The sequence below is a fragment of the Neodiprion lecontei genome, chromosome 7 (genome assembly GCF_021901455.1).
Source record: "Neodiprion lecontei isolate iyNeoLeco1 chromosome 7, iyNeoLeco1.1, whole genome shotgun sequence".
Taxonomy (NCBI): domain Eukaryota; kingdom Metazoa; phylum Arthropoda; class Insecta; order Hymenoptera; family Diprionidae; genus Neodiprion; species Neodiprion lecontei.
The window spans coordinates 1,221,395-1,237,531 of NC_060266.1; the positions used below are offsets into that span (position 1 = coordinate 1,221,395).

The window sequence follows — 16,137 nt, forward strand, 5'->3', positions numbered from 1 at the left end:
ATGTATCATTAAATAATTTCACCAAGTCAAGACTTCGTAAATAATTCGACGCACTGATTATATATTCAGAATTTTTTTCAACTAATCATCTGTCCGCAGCACAACATGCGTTTTCGTAGGTGTGCAACAAGGGTTCCCTAATTATAGGCAATTCGGGGTACAAATCCGCTCTGAACACCGCCGAGTTTTACACCTTACTTACGCATGCTATGCAACCGACAATACATCAATCGACGACGAGTAGTTTAAGACAAGGCGTAATGAACTTGACAAAGAATTCAATTTACTTTTGTGTTTTGAGCACAGATGGCAGGAACAGCTGCAAAAGGTTTAAATGCAGGGAAAGTGGCTGCTGATACCTGTTCGACCTCGGCTCGTGTCATATCACGTTCTGGTATGTAACATGCGTCAACGGCGAGCAGCTGCACGCAATAAAAGGAAAATCAGGAAAATAAAAATATAATTGCGAGGAGTCTTAAATTTAACGAGTAGACAAAAACCTCTGACGTTAACTGTTGTTAATAATGACAAAACAATTGCATTGATGCGCGAATAAGAGTGAAATATGTTTCGGGAGGGTTACTATCTGGAAATAATTAAGGTACATACATATATCAATCATTAATCACTCGATGTCGATTTAGAAACAGCTGTCAACTTATTACACATACACCACAATGACCTTTCGGTGATTGATTAACGTATGATGATTGATTGTTCGTCATCGTCATTATAGAGAACAATTGAGCAACGATAATGATATCAATAGTAAATAATATATTTTTTTTTTCTGTCAGGCTAAAACCTCAGCTGCGACGGCTGTCATTACAGTGAAGGAAAAAACAGTCGAGATAAAGAATAAGAAGATAACGACCAACAAGTGGCTCACCCTCGAGGACTGGGCATCGCTCTATCAAGTCCTAGAAAAAGGTGTGATACAGAACAGCGAGAATAAGACGCGAGCGTCTGAGTCGAAGGAAAAAAAAAAAATCACAAGGCACCTTGAAATCGTGTAAGAAATTTCATCCTCTGATAGCAAATGTCGCTGCCAATGCTTCTAAACAAATACCACATTTTTTCACAGATACACATTCGAGGAGTCAGAAAATCCTACTGATAGAACCACCCTGCCGACTATAAGAGTCAGTGTATCACCGGTAAAAAAAAAGTCAAGATCCAAACGGGACGCAACTACCGCTGAAGTTAATCAGAAAGAGAAGATCCGGGTGTCTTCGACCTTGACAACCGAGCATAAAAATGAAAGCCGTAGTTCGCCTAAACTCGAGAGTTCTGGGGAAACCTTCTACGGGACAGGCTTCAAAGTAGAGGAGTATATTCCTAATGTGCCTAAGACAAAGGGAGCAGAGAACGGAGCGGACATAAAATATATTCCGAGCAGGAAAAGCGCCCTAGAAAATCTCAACAGGTCCGTCGACTCAGACGAGTACATTCCGGCCATCGTGAATGAAGAGGGCGTGGGTACCAGTGCCCTGGACGATCTGTACGTCCCGAATTCAGTACCAAAAATACTGAATTTCAACGAAACCTACGAGCCGTTCAGCTCGGCTATTACGACCAGCAAAATACCTGGTGAATACGTTCCTAATTCGAAAGGATTGAAAAAGAAGATGGAGGAGTACCAGCCGGACTTCACCAGCAAGACAATGAAGTTTGACAACAGCTACGTTCCGTCGAGCTCAGCAAAAATAATGGAGCTTAAGAAAAATGGTAGGAAGTCATCCCTGGGCGGCAGCAGTAGTAGCAGCAGTGGAAGCGCAAGGAAGAAGAGGAGTAGAGATACAGAGTCCAGTACTCGCAGGGAATCATCGTCTAGGAAAAAAAATTCCCCTGCCACTCAGAGTACGGGTGTTAAGCGAGAAATGTGATGTGAAATTCAACGTTTCAGGGATGAAGTTTCAACCAAGAGTAACTTCCATACTTTCGAGGTCTGATTTTAAAATATTCACCCAACAATAAGCTTTTACAAGATTTTCAAGAATACTCCGAAGCCAAGGGTCATCAAGTGTCCCTAAACTTTACGTCTTTGCACTTGTAAAGTCGTATTCAAGGTGACGAATTTGCTCGTTTCTTAGACATCTTATGTCTTTGTATTATTTAAGATAATTTATTCAATCTCTCCTAGTACTGTAAAGAGTTACAGACATCTTGTGTATAATCGTTCTATTTTTGTGTAATGAATTTCTGCTTTTCTTTTCGCAGCAAGTTTCCGAGAAAGATCGACACGGAACAACATTATTATTCCACTACGTTATATCTAACAAAGGTCTCAAAACAATATTAATAGCCTTTTCAGTTAGATTCAACTTACGAAAATGTTAATCTTTATCCGTAAAATTGCTTGAAAAAGCAAGCACTCGTCTATTCCTAAGTGAGGGTATTTGAGTAGTAAGAGAAATTTAGGGATGTATATCGTTTAATTTTCCCAATGTGGAAAGCGTGTGATATTTTTGTAAATAATATAAATGAATCAGAGAGTGGGTTATATATTCGTTGTACATGTTATATTTGACGTACTAGTAACAAAATGTGAATAACAGCAAGCTTATTATATCCATGATACATAGGTATATTTTTATCAGACAAAGTTAATAAATACACGTTGCTTATTGTCGTTAAGATCACGGAGTTAATTATCTTTTAATTCGTTCGTTTATCCTAGAGCAGCGAATAATGGAACCGGATCTTTCAGCGTCGGGCTTCGGACCATTCGAAACCATTTGATGTTTCGTCAGAGTTTGATTTCTTTACTTATAAGTTACGCCATGAAAAAATTCGAAATTTGTCGCTTTCGGGACTTTTAGTAATCCGGAATTTCAACCCCGCCCCATATTTGGGTGAATTTCGAAGAATCATGCGTGTTGCGACGGGGCGGCGCGCGTCGCGTGTAATAAATGTATATACACACATATAATAAAGTCTGTAAGGTAAAGCCACGAGTGGCCGTTTAAGTCAAATTACCGTGAATCGAACGGCGAAATACAGTGGTTGAAAATCTACCTGTCGGTCGGGGGGGGGGAGGGGGATGGGGGGTTTTAGTGGTGTTGCGAATTGTCAGGTGAATAGAAAAGCGGCGTTATTGCGTAATCCGTTTCGCGAACAGCGAGAGCGGTGGTGGGGTTTGGTCGGTGGCTATTTGAACCTTTGATTTGAACAGGAAATGTCGTACAGCGATGGCGGGCGTTCGATCCGCAAGTCGAGTACGAAGTCGCCGAAAAAATTGCGAGTGATAAAGAACGGCGACAGCGACAAGGTGACAACGACGACGATAAGCTACCACCACCACCACCATCACCACTCGGAGGGCCACGGCCCTCACCCTTCGATTCACAAGCGGAATTTGTACGTCGTCTCGTTCCCCCTGATATTCCTCTTCAACGTTCTGCGCACTTTGCTCTACCAGCTATTCGTGATATTCAAGTACTTCTACACGTCGACCTCGCGGCTATTCCTCAGGCGTAGCACCGCCAATATCGCCCACGGCAAAAAGAGCCTCAAGGCCAACTGTCATCTCGAGATTGTCGTCGGTCAGCAGGACGCTGACGGAACCGAGAAAGATAACCTCCTCAGCGTCGTCGACCCCGAGGCTGAACAGATGTCCCAGATTCCGAGACGCACCGCTGGTCCTGGACCCGGTGATCCTCTCCTCGCTAAACAGAAACACCACCACAGGAGGGCCTTCGAGTTCATCAGCAAGGCCCTCAAAATCGATGAGGAGAACGAGGGTAATCCTTCTTATCTGTCGCTGATCGTTATCTCGGCCTTGTTTACCTCTTCGAGTCCGGTAGAACCTCGATTATCCAAACTAATTGGGACCGAACCCAGTTCGGATAACCGAAAAGCAATTTTTATCTTAAGGGATGATAACATGTACAACAAAAATTTGAATCCACAAGCAGTCTATATTAAAAATCGAATTATACGTTTATCCTCTTTCAAACACAGGACGCTTATTTTATTGGTAGAAGCAATGTTACGATTGGACTGACGCCGGAAGATGAGAAATTCTCTCCAGCTTACTCGAACATGTTCAGGGCTTGCAAAACTGCAGCGAGTAACAATGTACATATCGTGCACCAGAATGTATTTTCTAAGCCAAAGTTCGGATAAATCAAGTCATGGTTTGGATAATTCAGGGTTCCACTGTACTCTCTTTGTTATTTAGAGGACTCTGTTCCAGTGTCAAAACACCTTTTTATAAGCCAGATATCCGTTTTATCCTGCCTAATGACAACCTGACACACCACAAAACAGGTCATAAAGAAATGGCTATCGAGCTCTATAAAAAGGGTATCGGTGAGCTGGAAAAAGGCATAGCGGTCGAATGCAACGGCGGACGTGGCGAAGTCTGGGAGAGGGCTCAGAAATTGCATGACAAAATGCGTGCTAATCTCGCCATGGCTAAGGATCGGTTGGATTTCCTAGGTAAATCAATTTTCATGTTCCTCTTTTTGCTATTTGCTGTATCCAAGAGCAGAAACTATGATCGGTGGCTGTTCATATGCCAGCAGCGACAGATTGAAAGGAACACTAAACATAGCGTCCGAAGTCCCGAAAAAATTCTTGAGTTTATGAAATCTTGAAAATCGTTATTTTTTTTGGTACGATTCTCATATTCTAAATTTACTTGCTTACAATTTTTCCGAGCATTATCAAAAACCACTCCTTTCCTGAAAAAGCATTAAAACTTGGTGCATTGTTAATTTTTTACTGGACACGCTTTGAAAACCCTGAGACTTGCAGACAAGTTTGTAGAGTAATTGCCAAAGTATGACATTCGCTCTTGGATGCACAATCAAACTGTGTGTAAATATTTGTATAATTTCAATATCTGTGTGTATCTATACGTCAATCTCCTATCTTCCACCTATTTCTCTTTGTTCGTTTCTTTGTTGGTTGTTGTACTACACCGCATGTCGATGTTTAGCTAACTTTTTTTTTACTCTCTTCTATTCGTGATTCATCTGTGATTATTTATTTATTTATTTTTTTGTTTTTCCAAATTTAAAACGAGCATCATCATTATCATAAGCATCGCTGCGTCGTAGTACTTAGCAATACAGGCATTAAAAGAAATTGATTATGTTCTGGTTGAAATTTCCTATACGCAAGCTTTGCAAAGTAATCGAACAACGAATTGCGTGGTAAAGTTTTGGTGGCTGGTATTAACCCGAGAAATTAGGAGGGTAACTTTAATTAAAATGTAGTAGTAGTGGTATAAATATGCAAAATAAGAAACGACAAGTTGTTTCTTGGCATGGCGGAGAATGTTTGTTTGTAATTTTCCTTGTAGCCAGTTTGTGCGAGCTGAAAAGACTGGGAATAACGAACAAAGGAGGCTGCGCCGAAGACGCAGATCGAGCTAGTGAACGTGGCGAAAATCATCCAAGGCTAAGACAACGCCTCGGGCCCCAAGCAACGCAAACAAATAAAAACCCCACCACCACCACTCCTCACAACAGCAACAATCACAGCCACCATCCACAAATTAGTTCTAATAATTATCTCTCTAGTACCGGGGCACATTCGCAGACGTTACATGTACCTGGTCAAAACACATACAAATACATACAAAGGCCGCGATCTCCAAAAAATCATTCCGCTCGACTGCCTGAAGGTATTGTTATTATTCATAAACACTCTTATTCTCTCACTAATCTTCCTTTTTTTGATTTCTAATATTAGTTTTAGCCTTACAAAATTAATCATAAAGTTTCGAGCTTCGCTTAACAATCGTGCACGTATTTAGTAGCGCTATCCAGTTATTTAATACCTGAAACTATCATTTTTATTAAGCATATAATTTTTGCACCGAGTTCAAATAAGTAAGTAACTACCGAGACGTGAGTCATTGGTTGTTTCGCGTTACGGTAATAAATTTCTCCAAAAAGCTTGTAACTGATGATAAGCTTACGTAGACATCCTTGCAACTTTGTATACTAGTATGGACAGTTGGAAGTATTGGAGTTTTTCCAGAATGTGGCGAGCTTTTTGAAACAATATGATACATACTAAGCCTATTTCAGCCATACGAAGAATGTGACGAAAATTTGAAGTTCCCATAAAGTTTTTTTATGTTTCAAAAATTTCTGTAATCAATCTGAAAGCGACAGGTATCCATATCGAAACTCAAAATTTAGCAATTGCTCGTCAATTTTCTGTACAACGTGCTACGTTCCTGTCTTCGAATTCGTGTTCACAGTTCACGTTCCACTGATTCACATCTCTACGTCTATTTTAGCGTCTGGTAGAAAACTGGCGGTGCCTGGAAAGCGGGTGGCTGGATCAGTGATCAGCAAGAGTCAGACGCTGCCACGTAGCATGGGAAGATCGGCGCCGACTCTACCTTGCCATCGTACGATGCCGATAAAGCCATCCTCGACCCCGCCATCAGTGAAACGACAATTCTCTGTGCCGAGTAACGGGTCGCCTGTGAGAAGACCCGGAACTCCTGGGGGGTCAGGAAGCAACAGAGGAACGCCAACGCGAAAGGCATCTATGCCGAAAGGCATCGACCCGAAATTGGCCCAGGTGATCCTGGACGAAATCCTAGAGGGCGGAACCGCTGTTCAGTGGGAAGACATCGCGGGTCAAGAGGTGCGAGTCCTTTAATTATTCCTCGACTTTAAAGCGAGTCTCTAATCAAATCATTGTTTTCCGTTTTCTTTCTTCTTCTCAGACCGCCAAGCAAGCGCTGCAGGAAATGGTGATCCTGCCCTCATTGCGTCCGGAACTTTTTACCGGTCTCCGCACGCCATCCAGAGGACTCCTGCTGTTCGGCCCACCAGGCAATGGGAAGACGCTGTTGGCGAGGGCGGTAGCAACGCAGTGCAACGCGACCTTCTTCTCGATATCGGCGGCGAGTCTGACTTCCAAGTACGTGGGGGAGGGTGAGAAGCTGGTCAGAGCGCTGTTCACAATAGCTAGGGAGCTTCAGCCGTCCGTGATATTCATCGACGAGGTTGACTCACTGCTCAGTGAGCGGCGGGATAACGAGCACGAAGCCTCGAGGTGAGCGGGATACTTTATCGCGAAACGAAACGCAGCTTTGACCCTTCCCCTCCATTATTCGCAGGCGGTTAAAGACCGAGTTTCTCGTCGAATTCGACGGTCTGCCTTGCACCCCTGAGGAGCGCGTCCTTGTCATGGCCGCTACCAACAGACCCCAAGAATTGGATGAAGCCGCTCTCAGGCGGTTCACCAAAAGGGTCTACGTCACGTTGCCCGATACACTGACGAGGGTTCTGCTTCTCAGGAGGCTTCTCAGCAAGCATAGTAACCCCCTCACTCAGCAAGAACTTGAGCACCTTGCGCGACTCACCGAGGGATATTCTGGTAGCGATCTGACTGGTCTGGCCAAAGACGCTGCGCTGGGACCCATAAGAGGTGATAGTTACATTTATCTTTGATGCTACTCGATGTTTGGTATATTTTAGTCTAAATTTATTCTACCGCATGATTGATTTTCGTTATCTTAGAGAAATAATCGTACTGCCATGTAGCGAATAAGTTCACTAATGTTTTGTATATTTTTTTTGAACAATAATCAGTAGCCGAATTGATAGATTGTCTATGCATTATTACATTCTACGTTTTTCTTCTTGTTCTTTTTTTTTTCTATTCATTTTTTACAGAGCTGAATCCGGAACAAGTGAAAGAGCTAGACTTAAACTTAGTGCGTAACATAACGATGCAGGATTTCGTCGATTCTTTGAAAAGAATTCGTAGATCTGTATCGCCGACTAGTTTAGCCGCTTACGAAAAATGGAGTTTGGAATACGGCGACGTTAGTCTCTGATTTAAAGTCGGCCCAAAATCCGGGCCTTCTCTATAGCCGTAGAAGATGAATGACGAAGAAGTACAGTGCCCGAGTATCAAACCCGTTTCTTTCTCCCATCGTCATCACGTTTCGTCGAATTGCTCAATCATCTGTACTTGTTTAGGATAATTAGTACCATGAATTTTAGGTGAGACTATTAGAAGGAAGTAAATAGAAATAGAAAGTACGGGATCACTTTGCCATAGAGACTTGGATCTAGTTTACGAACGTTCAAGTTCGGTCATCTGTCGCATGCCATATATTTATTTTTATTACATAATCTAATACTGCTGTAAAACTAAATTAAAATTAAAATGAAACAGATATTTTGCGCAGTCTTCAAAACTGCTAATGACTTTTAAAGATACTCTACATCAGACTCTCGGAGACGATAGTTGTTTCAAGATATGTGTAGACATAGTAGGAACATTGAGTCATGCGCGTAAGTTTCGGTAGAAACGTTGGCTCTGCCAAAAATAGAAAAGAACAGTTTGCTCTTTCATTTGAGCTATGCAATTAGTTTTCACAATTTGGCACAATCGCTTGCCCACATAATTATCACATTAATAAGTTAAGCTTTGCCGTGATACAAGAAGCGCGCAATTTCAAATGGTGATCGAATTCCTTACAGAATTCACATATAGCTCTGCCGCTAGCTATTGTAAAATTGATACAACGAACTAAAGTATACCTGCAAAGTAGAGTCGCATGAACGCAAATATGAAAAAATATAAAGAAAAAACAGTTTCTTACATTAGTTGCGAATTATTGTCGAATCGAAGAATATGAAGAAGTGTTTCAATTACCTGGAATTATGGTATAACTTTACGTTTAAGAATTACAAAAGAACTAAGTTCGACATGTAACCTTGTTGTTAGTAATAATATTGTGATAAAATTTACAAACCAATTTGAATAATCTTTTGGTTGTCGCTTCCACGAATTGAGAGAGAATATATTAATTATTAATAATTATAATTTATTATAATTCGCGTTGCGTTCCCCTCTTTCGTGCGTTAATGAGTTGAAAAAAAAATATTTTGTTACATTAATACCACGTTCAGCATACGACTGCAGGTTGAGTTATTGTTTGAACAAAAATCTTGTTACCACACAACGACCCTTATCTTTGATTCGAGACTGACGGGAAAAAAATCTATTTGTCCACGCTGTCTATCATTATTATAAACTATTTAAAAGTTCAAGTTTAACTATTTAACTCATAATATTATATTATTTATTATATTTATTATTATTATTATTATTGATTGTTTGAGTTATTGATTGAGAAAAGGCGACGTTATGCATGACGATTAATATTATATAGGATAATTTTATAGTGATAAATATATCTGTATAAATATAATTATTATGCATTAATACACTGGTGAAAGTGTGTCGCGTATTACGATTGATTCAAGTAGAGAAAAAAAAATCAAAAATTAACAGAGTTCAATCCGGTTAGATACAGCAATTACAAGTGAACCATAGAAACACAATGAAACATTTACCAGACACTGAAGAAAATATAAGAAATTCTCAAGCTTCCCACTTGTGATGCAAAGTTTAAAACATTGCTTAGTAATAGTTTTCATAACGAGAATGATGATAATAGCTGTTATATAATTTGTTGAAAAGAAGAGTCTTACCTTCTTCGCAGTCTGTCCTTCCGCTAGACTTCTCACATGCCTTCCTTCAAAATCGACAGCTCCGAGCCTTCTTCGAACGATCATCCGATTATTTTGCTACTTTTATAACTAATTTTTAGCTACATACTACTACTACTAATAATAATAATGATAATAATAATATTAATCTCGCGATTGCTTAATTAATCATTAATTGGATTATTAATTAACGTGTGTAACAACACATCTTGGCGATACATTGAGATGTGTATTCAAACTACGCAACATGCCACTCGGCAAAATTGGTAAAATTGTATATCCGATCTCCTAAATTTTAGCTATCTCTCTCTGTCTTTTTCGTGAAATCTCAGGAAAAAGACAAGAGATCTAAGTGTAAGAAATTATATCAATAACAATTGTTGTGGAAAAGAGACGACAGAGAGGGACAAGAGAAGGACGTAAAATTACTGTACGATACTAAAACAAGAACAGCGCGTCCGCTTCACACTGGCTTAGTATGAAGTTTCATTAAACGCTGCTTCCGATGGCAACTTTAATGCAATATACCTAATATCGTTATGGTATCCAATGTCGCGATTATACCTAAATAATTCTAGTCTCATCAAGCAGTGTAAATAACGTTATTCTACAGATGATGTTTTGTTTGAGAAAAATGTTAAAATATATCCCTTCGAAGGTTGAAAATACAAAAGCAGAGAGAAATAACCTGAACAACACAGTAGTAATGGAATACTACTAATGCAGACTCCTGATTATATTATATACTTATAAATACAAAATATTATTTATATAATCGTACTACCGACGAAGATAAGTTTAAAAAAATTAAAAGAAAACTTAAAATAAAATAAGAGTAATAATAAATACTGTAAAATGTTTATTTGCTAAATAAAAATCACACACGTTTACACGCTTAAACTAAAAACTGCGTACGGCTATGCGTTATTCTTTTACTGTGCATACCTTTGTAACGACGATAGTCATTGACGTTCCTTGAATTTTTATTACCTTCAGATGTGTATGAAAACTTTTTTTTAATGAACATTCTCAATTATTTAAAAACAAGAAGGTGTAACAACGAAGAAAGAAAACCAAGATTGACGAGAAGATGAAATCAAAATCTTGAGTAAAATGTATCAATTCTATATTCTACATTAATTTTTCACTGTGTAAATAATGCGACAGTAATAATAATAGTAATAATATATTTATATTATTATAACGGAATGTGTTTGAAAATAAGGAGACTGGAGATAGATTACAGTAAAGCTAGTATTACACGAAACGACATAAAATATTCGTAACAGTCTTCGAGTAATTCTGGCTTTACATTTATTTTTTCTCTATATCAATGATGAAAAGGACACAGACAAGAGAGGAGCTGTTGAAATTTGTATTTTAAATATTTATTCCTTTTTTCTCTCACTTTCAAAGGACAATTTGTTGTTTATTTAATTTGTTATTTTTTTTATTTTGTGTATTTTTTTATATTATAAGATAACATTATCCTAAGCATTGTATGTGGAGGATGTTGGAGCCTCGTCGTATCTAAATTACTTTTTCTTTGCTTTGTTTATTTCCGTTTGTATTCATTTATTAACTCTTTTTTTCTTTTTTGCAAATCTTTCCTCTTATATAACATCATTTGCTTTTTTTCGCCCACATCGTCCTCGTCTTTTCGCCTGTCAATTCATTATTTCGTATCATTATTATCCTATACTACCATTTATCATATCGTCGTCACTCCAAATTCACTTCTTTCTCTCTCACTTTCTTTCTTTCTTTCTTTCTCTCTATCTCTGGCATTCGGTTTATCATCTCGTCATTTGTCCCTTTTTTTCGAATTATTCTGCGTTAACGTGACAGACAAAGTCAGCGACTGGCGTTGTTGTCGACCTGGTATTAGTTTTCTTCTTGCTTCGTGTAGTTTATCCAATTATTTATCATATATTTTTGTTCTGCTTTCGTTTTTAGCTTTTCAGAAGAGGGGGGATTATTTCTATCTATTTCGACTTTTCCACCTCTTGCGTATGAACAATTGCTGTCCCGGTTACGGTGTCGTCATTGTTACTATTAGTATCATTATTTATGGTTCCTTTTTTGATACAGATAACAAGCATCTGGACATTGCAACATTCTTCGATGCTTGAGGAAGATTGCTACAATGGTTAAACCACTAATAACAATAATAATAACGATTCCAACGAAATCAAAGAAACATCTATCGCGTACGTGTTTCTCAAAGAAAAAACTATTACTAGAAATCAAAAGGTACTTCATTAGAAGTACCGATAATCAGGGGTATTATAGTACAGTGTGAAAAGACGATATTTTCCTCACATTTCATATCAGTATATTTGTGTAACAATATTTTTTTTAATCTTTTCCCTTTATCACTTTCATCTAAACTCATAAGAACTCTACGGACGCTCTGTGTTCCTGATATTTAGTCCTGTATTTTTGCTTTGAAGAATTAATGAGATAAAAAATATAACATTCTATAATCATTTTGTAAGTATGCAACCCTGCTTTTGAAGTTGAGAAAAGAACAAGTTTTTCACATTAAAACTGCAACGGTAGAAGTAGCCAGATAAAGAAGCAACTGAAGAAATGACGAAAAATTGTTTCGGCACTTGCAAAAACATGGAGATGTTTATGCAGTTTTATCATCTGTTTCTGTTTCTTTCATACGCTTAACATTAGGCAGCATTGCGCACAGCTGTGTGCAGAGTTCTCAAGACCATGTAGGTTTATTTTCTGAAAGACACATTATTGTTGTCATCGTCGTCATTTTTGCTGTCGAAAACAAAACTACACCTGTATTCTTAATGATGTATAAGTAAAAAGAGAGAGTGTGAGAAGAAGAAAAAGAAACAAAACAAAAAACACGAAGTCGCACGTTTCTTTTTTCTTTTCTTTTTGTTTTACGAAAATTCGATACATAAGAGTCTGCGATACACACTACTTGGATTTATAAAATCAACCTTTATTCTTTTATGTATTTAGCCATTCATTCTTTTGTTTTTGTTTGTTTGTTTGTTTGTTGCTGTTGTTATTGTTGTTGTTGTTACTGTTTTCATTTTCATTCATGTATAATATATATGTACTATATAACTAAAATTTGAGTCGAAGATGAAGAAAAAAGAGAATATTTTCGAACGAACGCGAATTAGAGAGAGAGAGAGAGAGAGAGAGAGAGAGAGAGAGAGAGAAGATTTAAGTTTGTTCAAGATCTTTGTGGTAGAATGAAATGATCTGTGATTCTCTTCCGGCTTTCATAAAGTAATAAAAATAATAGTTTATACAAAATTATCCTCTTTTTTGTTTTGAAAATAAAGTAAAAAATAAAATAAATACGAGAAAGTAACGAATAAGTTGTGTTCCTACTGCAAGTATCACTACTACTACCAATACGACTACTACTACCGCTACCAACTACTACTATAATGCCGGAAAATTACAGTTTCAATTCGTCATCATACTATTTGTTACATTACGTGTCATATACTTTATCATTATTGCGCAGAAGAAGAAGAAGAAGAGAAGTAGAAAAAGTAGAAGCATCAGAAGAACAAGAAAAATCACAAAAATTGGAAAGGTTGATTTTAATATAAATAAGCGGTTCTTTCATGTTGTTGTATTTTGGTTTTTTTTTATCAAAGAACGAACTACAAATTCTATTTTTCAAAACAGAAAGAAAGAAAAAGAAAAGAAGTGTACGTTTTCTTTTTTTTTCATCTTCTCAACGTCTCGTTTACACACACAATACAAGAGTGTGTCTGAAAGAGATAGAGGCCCCTCCGCCTCCCCCCTGACTCTCAAAAAGACTCTCGTTTCCCGCACTTGAATTCTATTTCGTTCTGAATCGGGTATGGTTGGTGGTCGTCTCTGTTTCATTGGGTCGGGTATTGAGGCATGGTGTAGGCTACCATGGCTGGCTGCTGGCCTGGCTGCAGAGGTGCGGTCGCTGACGGCGCTGCAGCTGATCCCTGGCCAGGTTGCCACGCTCCGGTCGCTGGTGCCGGCATCCTCATGCTGTTCATGTACTGCGCCTGCTGGCCGTAGTATTGACTGTAGTACTGAGTCGGCTGCAGGAACTGTCCTTGCATCTGCGGGTATCCCTGCGTATACCAGTACCCCATTTGCTGTCCATATCCGTACGGATATTGACCTCCACCAGTTGTCACCTTGCGAGCAGAACATTATGTTAATTTCAAGCCTCTCGGGTGAACAAGGAATTTTAAGCATGTTTGGAGATAAAGGACTAAATTCGAGTTTGCAATTATCAAACATCCAGATGTTTGCCACTTCAACATCTTTCCTCAACTCTGGGGTCATGTTCATCGTATTGAATGAATTATAGTGTGTGACCCATGTGATTAATCAAAGCCTAAGATTCTTTAGCGTAAGGTTTTTTTCTTGATCTTCCCAGGTGCAAAATCGTCACTACCATGAGCGTTATTTAGCAACAGACTGTGTTATCGTATAAAAATAATGAAATTATAACCTGTACAACTCTAAAATTATTATTGCAATAATCGAGTTTAGAAAGGCTGGGAATTATTCAAGGCTGAAAGTATCTTCTTTTTTTTGGAAGTTTGTTTCTACTTGCAATAGTTTTAAATCAACTACCAAGATTAATTCAATATAAGAAAAAATATGACCACGTAATTACAAGTGAACAGTGAATGAGGAAATGTGGAACTTGGTATGAAAAAAAAAAAAATAATAGTAACAAAGAACAAAAAATAAACTAGGGCATTTACGGAACGCAATTGAGATTGCAAACACTTTCACGCTACTGTGGAGATAGAGTTAGTTTTAGGATGGTTTCAGGATCACCAGACACCCGAGATAAGATTGGTGAAAAAAGCGAGTCAGTAGCCTTGAACTTCCTTTGTTCCCCAAATCAAGATTGCTAGAAAGTTTTTGGGCTCCCCTTGACGCTTGAAGGAAGATCTAAAATTGTAAGTAGAAAAAGCGTGCGGCACAAAATTTCTGGCAAATCTTTGAAGGTCACCAAACTTTCTTTGTTCCAGTCTTGGCTTGATAAAAGGAGGAACAAAGACACAACTTTCTTGGAATAAGAAAAAAAAAGAACGAATGTTTGGTACCTGCTGAGGCTGCTGATTGGCATTGGGCCCGACGCTATTGGGATCGCCGTTCTCCTTGCCCCAGAAGCACTTGACGACGCTACCGTTGATCTCTGTATTATGAGTGGACTCGATAGCGTGCGTGGCTGACTCCTTGGTGGTAAACTTGATGAACGCGTACCCCTTGTCCTTGAAGACTCTGATGTCCTGAATGGTGCCAAATGGCGAGAAGGTCTTCGTGATGAGCTCGTCTGTAATGCCGTTCGTGAAGCCTCCACAGTAAACGGTGCAGTTGGTCGGGCTGCTTTGGTTGTAAACCTGCGACGAGGGTAAAAATGATAATAAGGAAAGATGCAAGGGGGGGCGAAAGGTAGGATACGGACCTCCTCGTAATTGGGTTTGCTGTTGTTGGTGTGCCTAGGCCGCTCAGACCTCGGAGGCGGCGGCTTCCTGGTCGACCAGTTTGTCCTGATGCTGCGGGAGCCGAGCCACTGGCCATTCATCGCCGAGATAGCGGCCTCGGCCTCTGACTTTTTAACAAAGGACACAAATGCGTAGCCTTTGCTCTTGAGGGTCTGAGGGTCCCGGACGATTCTGCAGTTGCTGATCTCGCCGAAGGGCGCGAAGGCCTCCTTCAGCGTCTGGGTTTCGATCTCCGGCGACAAATCGCCGACGAATATGTGATGGTGGTTACTCGTGTCGAGCTTCGGCTGGTTCCCCGGGCTTGTGGCCCAGTTAACCTTCATCTCCTTCTCGAGGAAGTGCCGCTTGTTCATCGCTGCTAGCGCGGTGGCGGCACTCTGGTGGTTAGTGAACTCGACGAAGGCGTAAGGGTCGTTGCCGGGTTCGCGTATTATCTTGCACCCCTTGACGGCACCGATCTGCGAAAAGAGAGCGCACAAAAGGTCCTCGGACACCGAAGCGTCCAGGTTTCCAACGTACAGTGTACGCGGGTTGCTTTCCTCGCTCATGCTTGCGATGACGCTCCTCGCGCTCCACAATCACCGAGTTTTATGCACGTTTTGCCGTTGCTCGCCCGCTTCGCTTCCACGCTAGCTGCACCCTGCGGTTAATATTTACAAATCACACCTCCAGTGCGCGACGCGGACATCTACCTCGACCCCAGCATCAGAGTACTCGGATCTTTCCCTTCCTCGCGTTTCAGTACCAGGGACAACACGGACGGCAGTCTCGACGTTAAGCTACACCCAGCCTCGACTACGTCATACTAACATAAAATGGCCGCTCTACCGCTCGACTTCAACCACTGCCGCGAGTCGCTTTCCCCCCAATCATCCTTGCAATTAATACACGCGTTAAAGAACGAACCCCGCCACTCACCCCGGCGATACAACCTCGGACGTCTGTCTCGATCACCTTTCCAATTTTCGAAACTTTCTCCAAACGCCACGCAATGATATTACAATTATTTGCCTCGCGACGATATCTACCCGCCTTGCAAAACTTAAGGTTACCAATATCGAAGGGGCACGTGTTGTTCTACCGCAACCCTGCGGCTCGTCCTCTGCCGATAAATAAATATACGATATTTCGTAACA

General features: G+C 39.9%; 3 protein-coding genes across 5 annotated transcripts; 2 read left to right on the forward strand and 1 right to left on the reverse strand.

Annotated features, from left to right (window-relative positions):
• Positions 1–353: 353 nt before the first annotated feature.
• On the forward strand, positions 354–2,493 carry LOC107218303. The gene is made up of 3 exons (XM_015656136.2): positions 354–601; positions 798–1,012; positions 1,085–2,493. The coding sequence occupies exons 1-3, from the start codon at positions 566–568 to the stop codon at positions 1,884–1,886; spliced, it is 1,053 nt and encodes a 350-aa protein (XP_015511622.1). The 5' UTR covers positions 354–565; the 3' UTR covers positions 1,887–2,493.
• A 296-nt stretch (positions 2,494–2,789) lies between these two features.
• LOC107218299 (spastin) lies at positions 2,790–10,410 on the forward strand. 3 transcript variants are annotated; one of them, XM_046744737.1, is made up of 8 exons: positions 3,236–3,360; positions 3,440–3,743; positions 4,273–4,443; positions 5,312–5,635; positions 6,260–6,615; positions 6,698–7,029; positions 7,094–7,404; positions 7,653–10,410. In XM_046744737.1, the coding sequence occupies exons 2-8, from the start codon at positions 3,614–3,616 to the stop codon at positions 7,814–7,816; spliced, it is 1,788 nt and encodes a 595-aa protein (XP_046600693.1). In that variant the 5' UTR covers positions 3,236–3,360; positions 3,440–3,613; the 3' UTR covers positions 7,817–10,410. The 3 variants fall into 3 exon arrangements, with proteins under 3 accessions (XP_015511617.1, XP_015511618.1, XP_046600693.1); XM_015656131.2 differs by having other exon boundaries at positions 2,790–3,743; XM_015656132.2 differs by lacking the exon at positions 5,312–5,635 and having other exon boundaries at positions 2,790–3,743.
• A 327-nt stretch (positions 10,411–10,737) lies between these two features.
• LOC107218300 (nucleolysin TIAR) lies at positions 10,738–16,090 on the reverse strand. Its single transcript, XM_015656133.2, has 3 exons — positions 14,962–16,090; positions 14,600–14,896; positions 10,738–13,672 (listed from the first exon to the last, which is right to left on the reverse strand). The coding sequence occupies exons 1-3, from the start codon at positions 15,547–15,549 to the stop codon at positions 13,379–13,381; spliced, it is 1,179 nt and encodes a 392-aa protein (XP_015511619.1). The 5' UTR covers positions 15,550–16,090; the 3' UTR covers positions 10,738–13,378.
• Positions 16,091–16,137: the final 47 nt, after the last annotated feature.

Excerpts from the sequence above, each read along its gene's own strand:
- LOC107218303 (XM_015656136.2), top strand. The coding sequence starts at position 566 with ATGTTTCGGGAGGGTTACTATCTGGAAATAATTAAG. Across the intron at positions 602-797 it reads ACTATCTGGAAATAATTAAG|GCTAAAACCTCAGCTGCGAC; the intron begins GTACATACATAT and ends TTTTTCTGTCAG. Across the intron at positions 1,013-1,084 it reads ACAAGGCACCTTGAAATCGT|ATACACATTCGAGGAGTCAG; the intron begins GTAAGAAATTTC and ends ATTTTTTCACAG.
- LOC107218299 (XM_015656131.2), top strand. The coding sequence starts at position 3,179 with ATGTCGTACAGCGATGGCGGGCGTTCGATCCGCAAGTCGAGTACGAAG. Across the intron at positions 3,744-4,272 it reads AATCGATGAGGAGAACGAGG|GTCATAAAGAAATGGCTATC; the intron begins GTAATCCTTCTT and ends ACCACAAAACAG. Across the intron at positions 6,616-6,697 it reads AAGACATCGCGGGTCAAGAG|ACCGCCAAGCAAGCGCTGCA; the intron begins GTGCGAGTCCTT and ends TCTTCTTCTCAG.
- LOC107218300 (XM_015656133.2), bottom strand. The coding sequence starts at position 15,549 with ATGAGCGAGGAAAGCAACCCGCGTACACTGTACGTTGGAAACCTGGAC. Across the intron at positions 14,897-14,961 it reads GCAAACCCAATTACGAGGAG|GTTTACAACCAAAGCAGCCC; the intron begins GTCCGTATCCTA and ends CCCTCGTCGCAG. Across the intron at positions 13,673-14,599 it reads CCAATCAGCAGCCTCAGCAG|GTGACAACTGGTGGAGGTCA; the intron begins GTACCAAACATT and ends TCTGCTCGCAAG.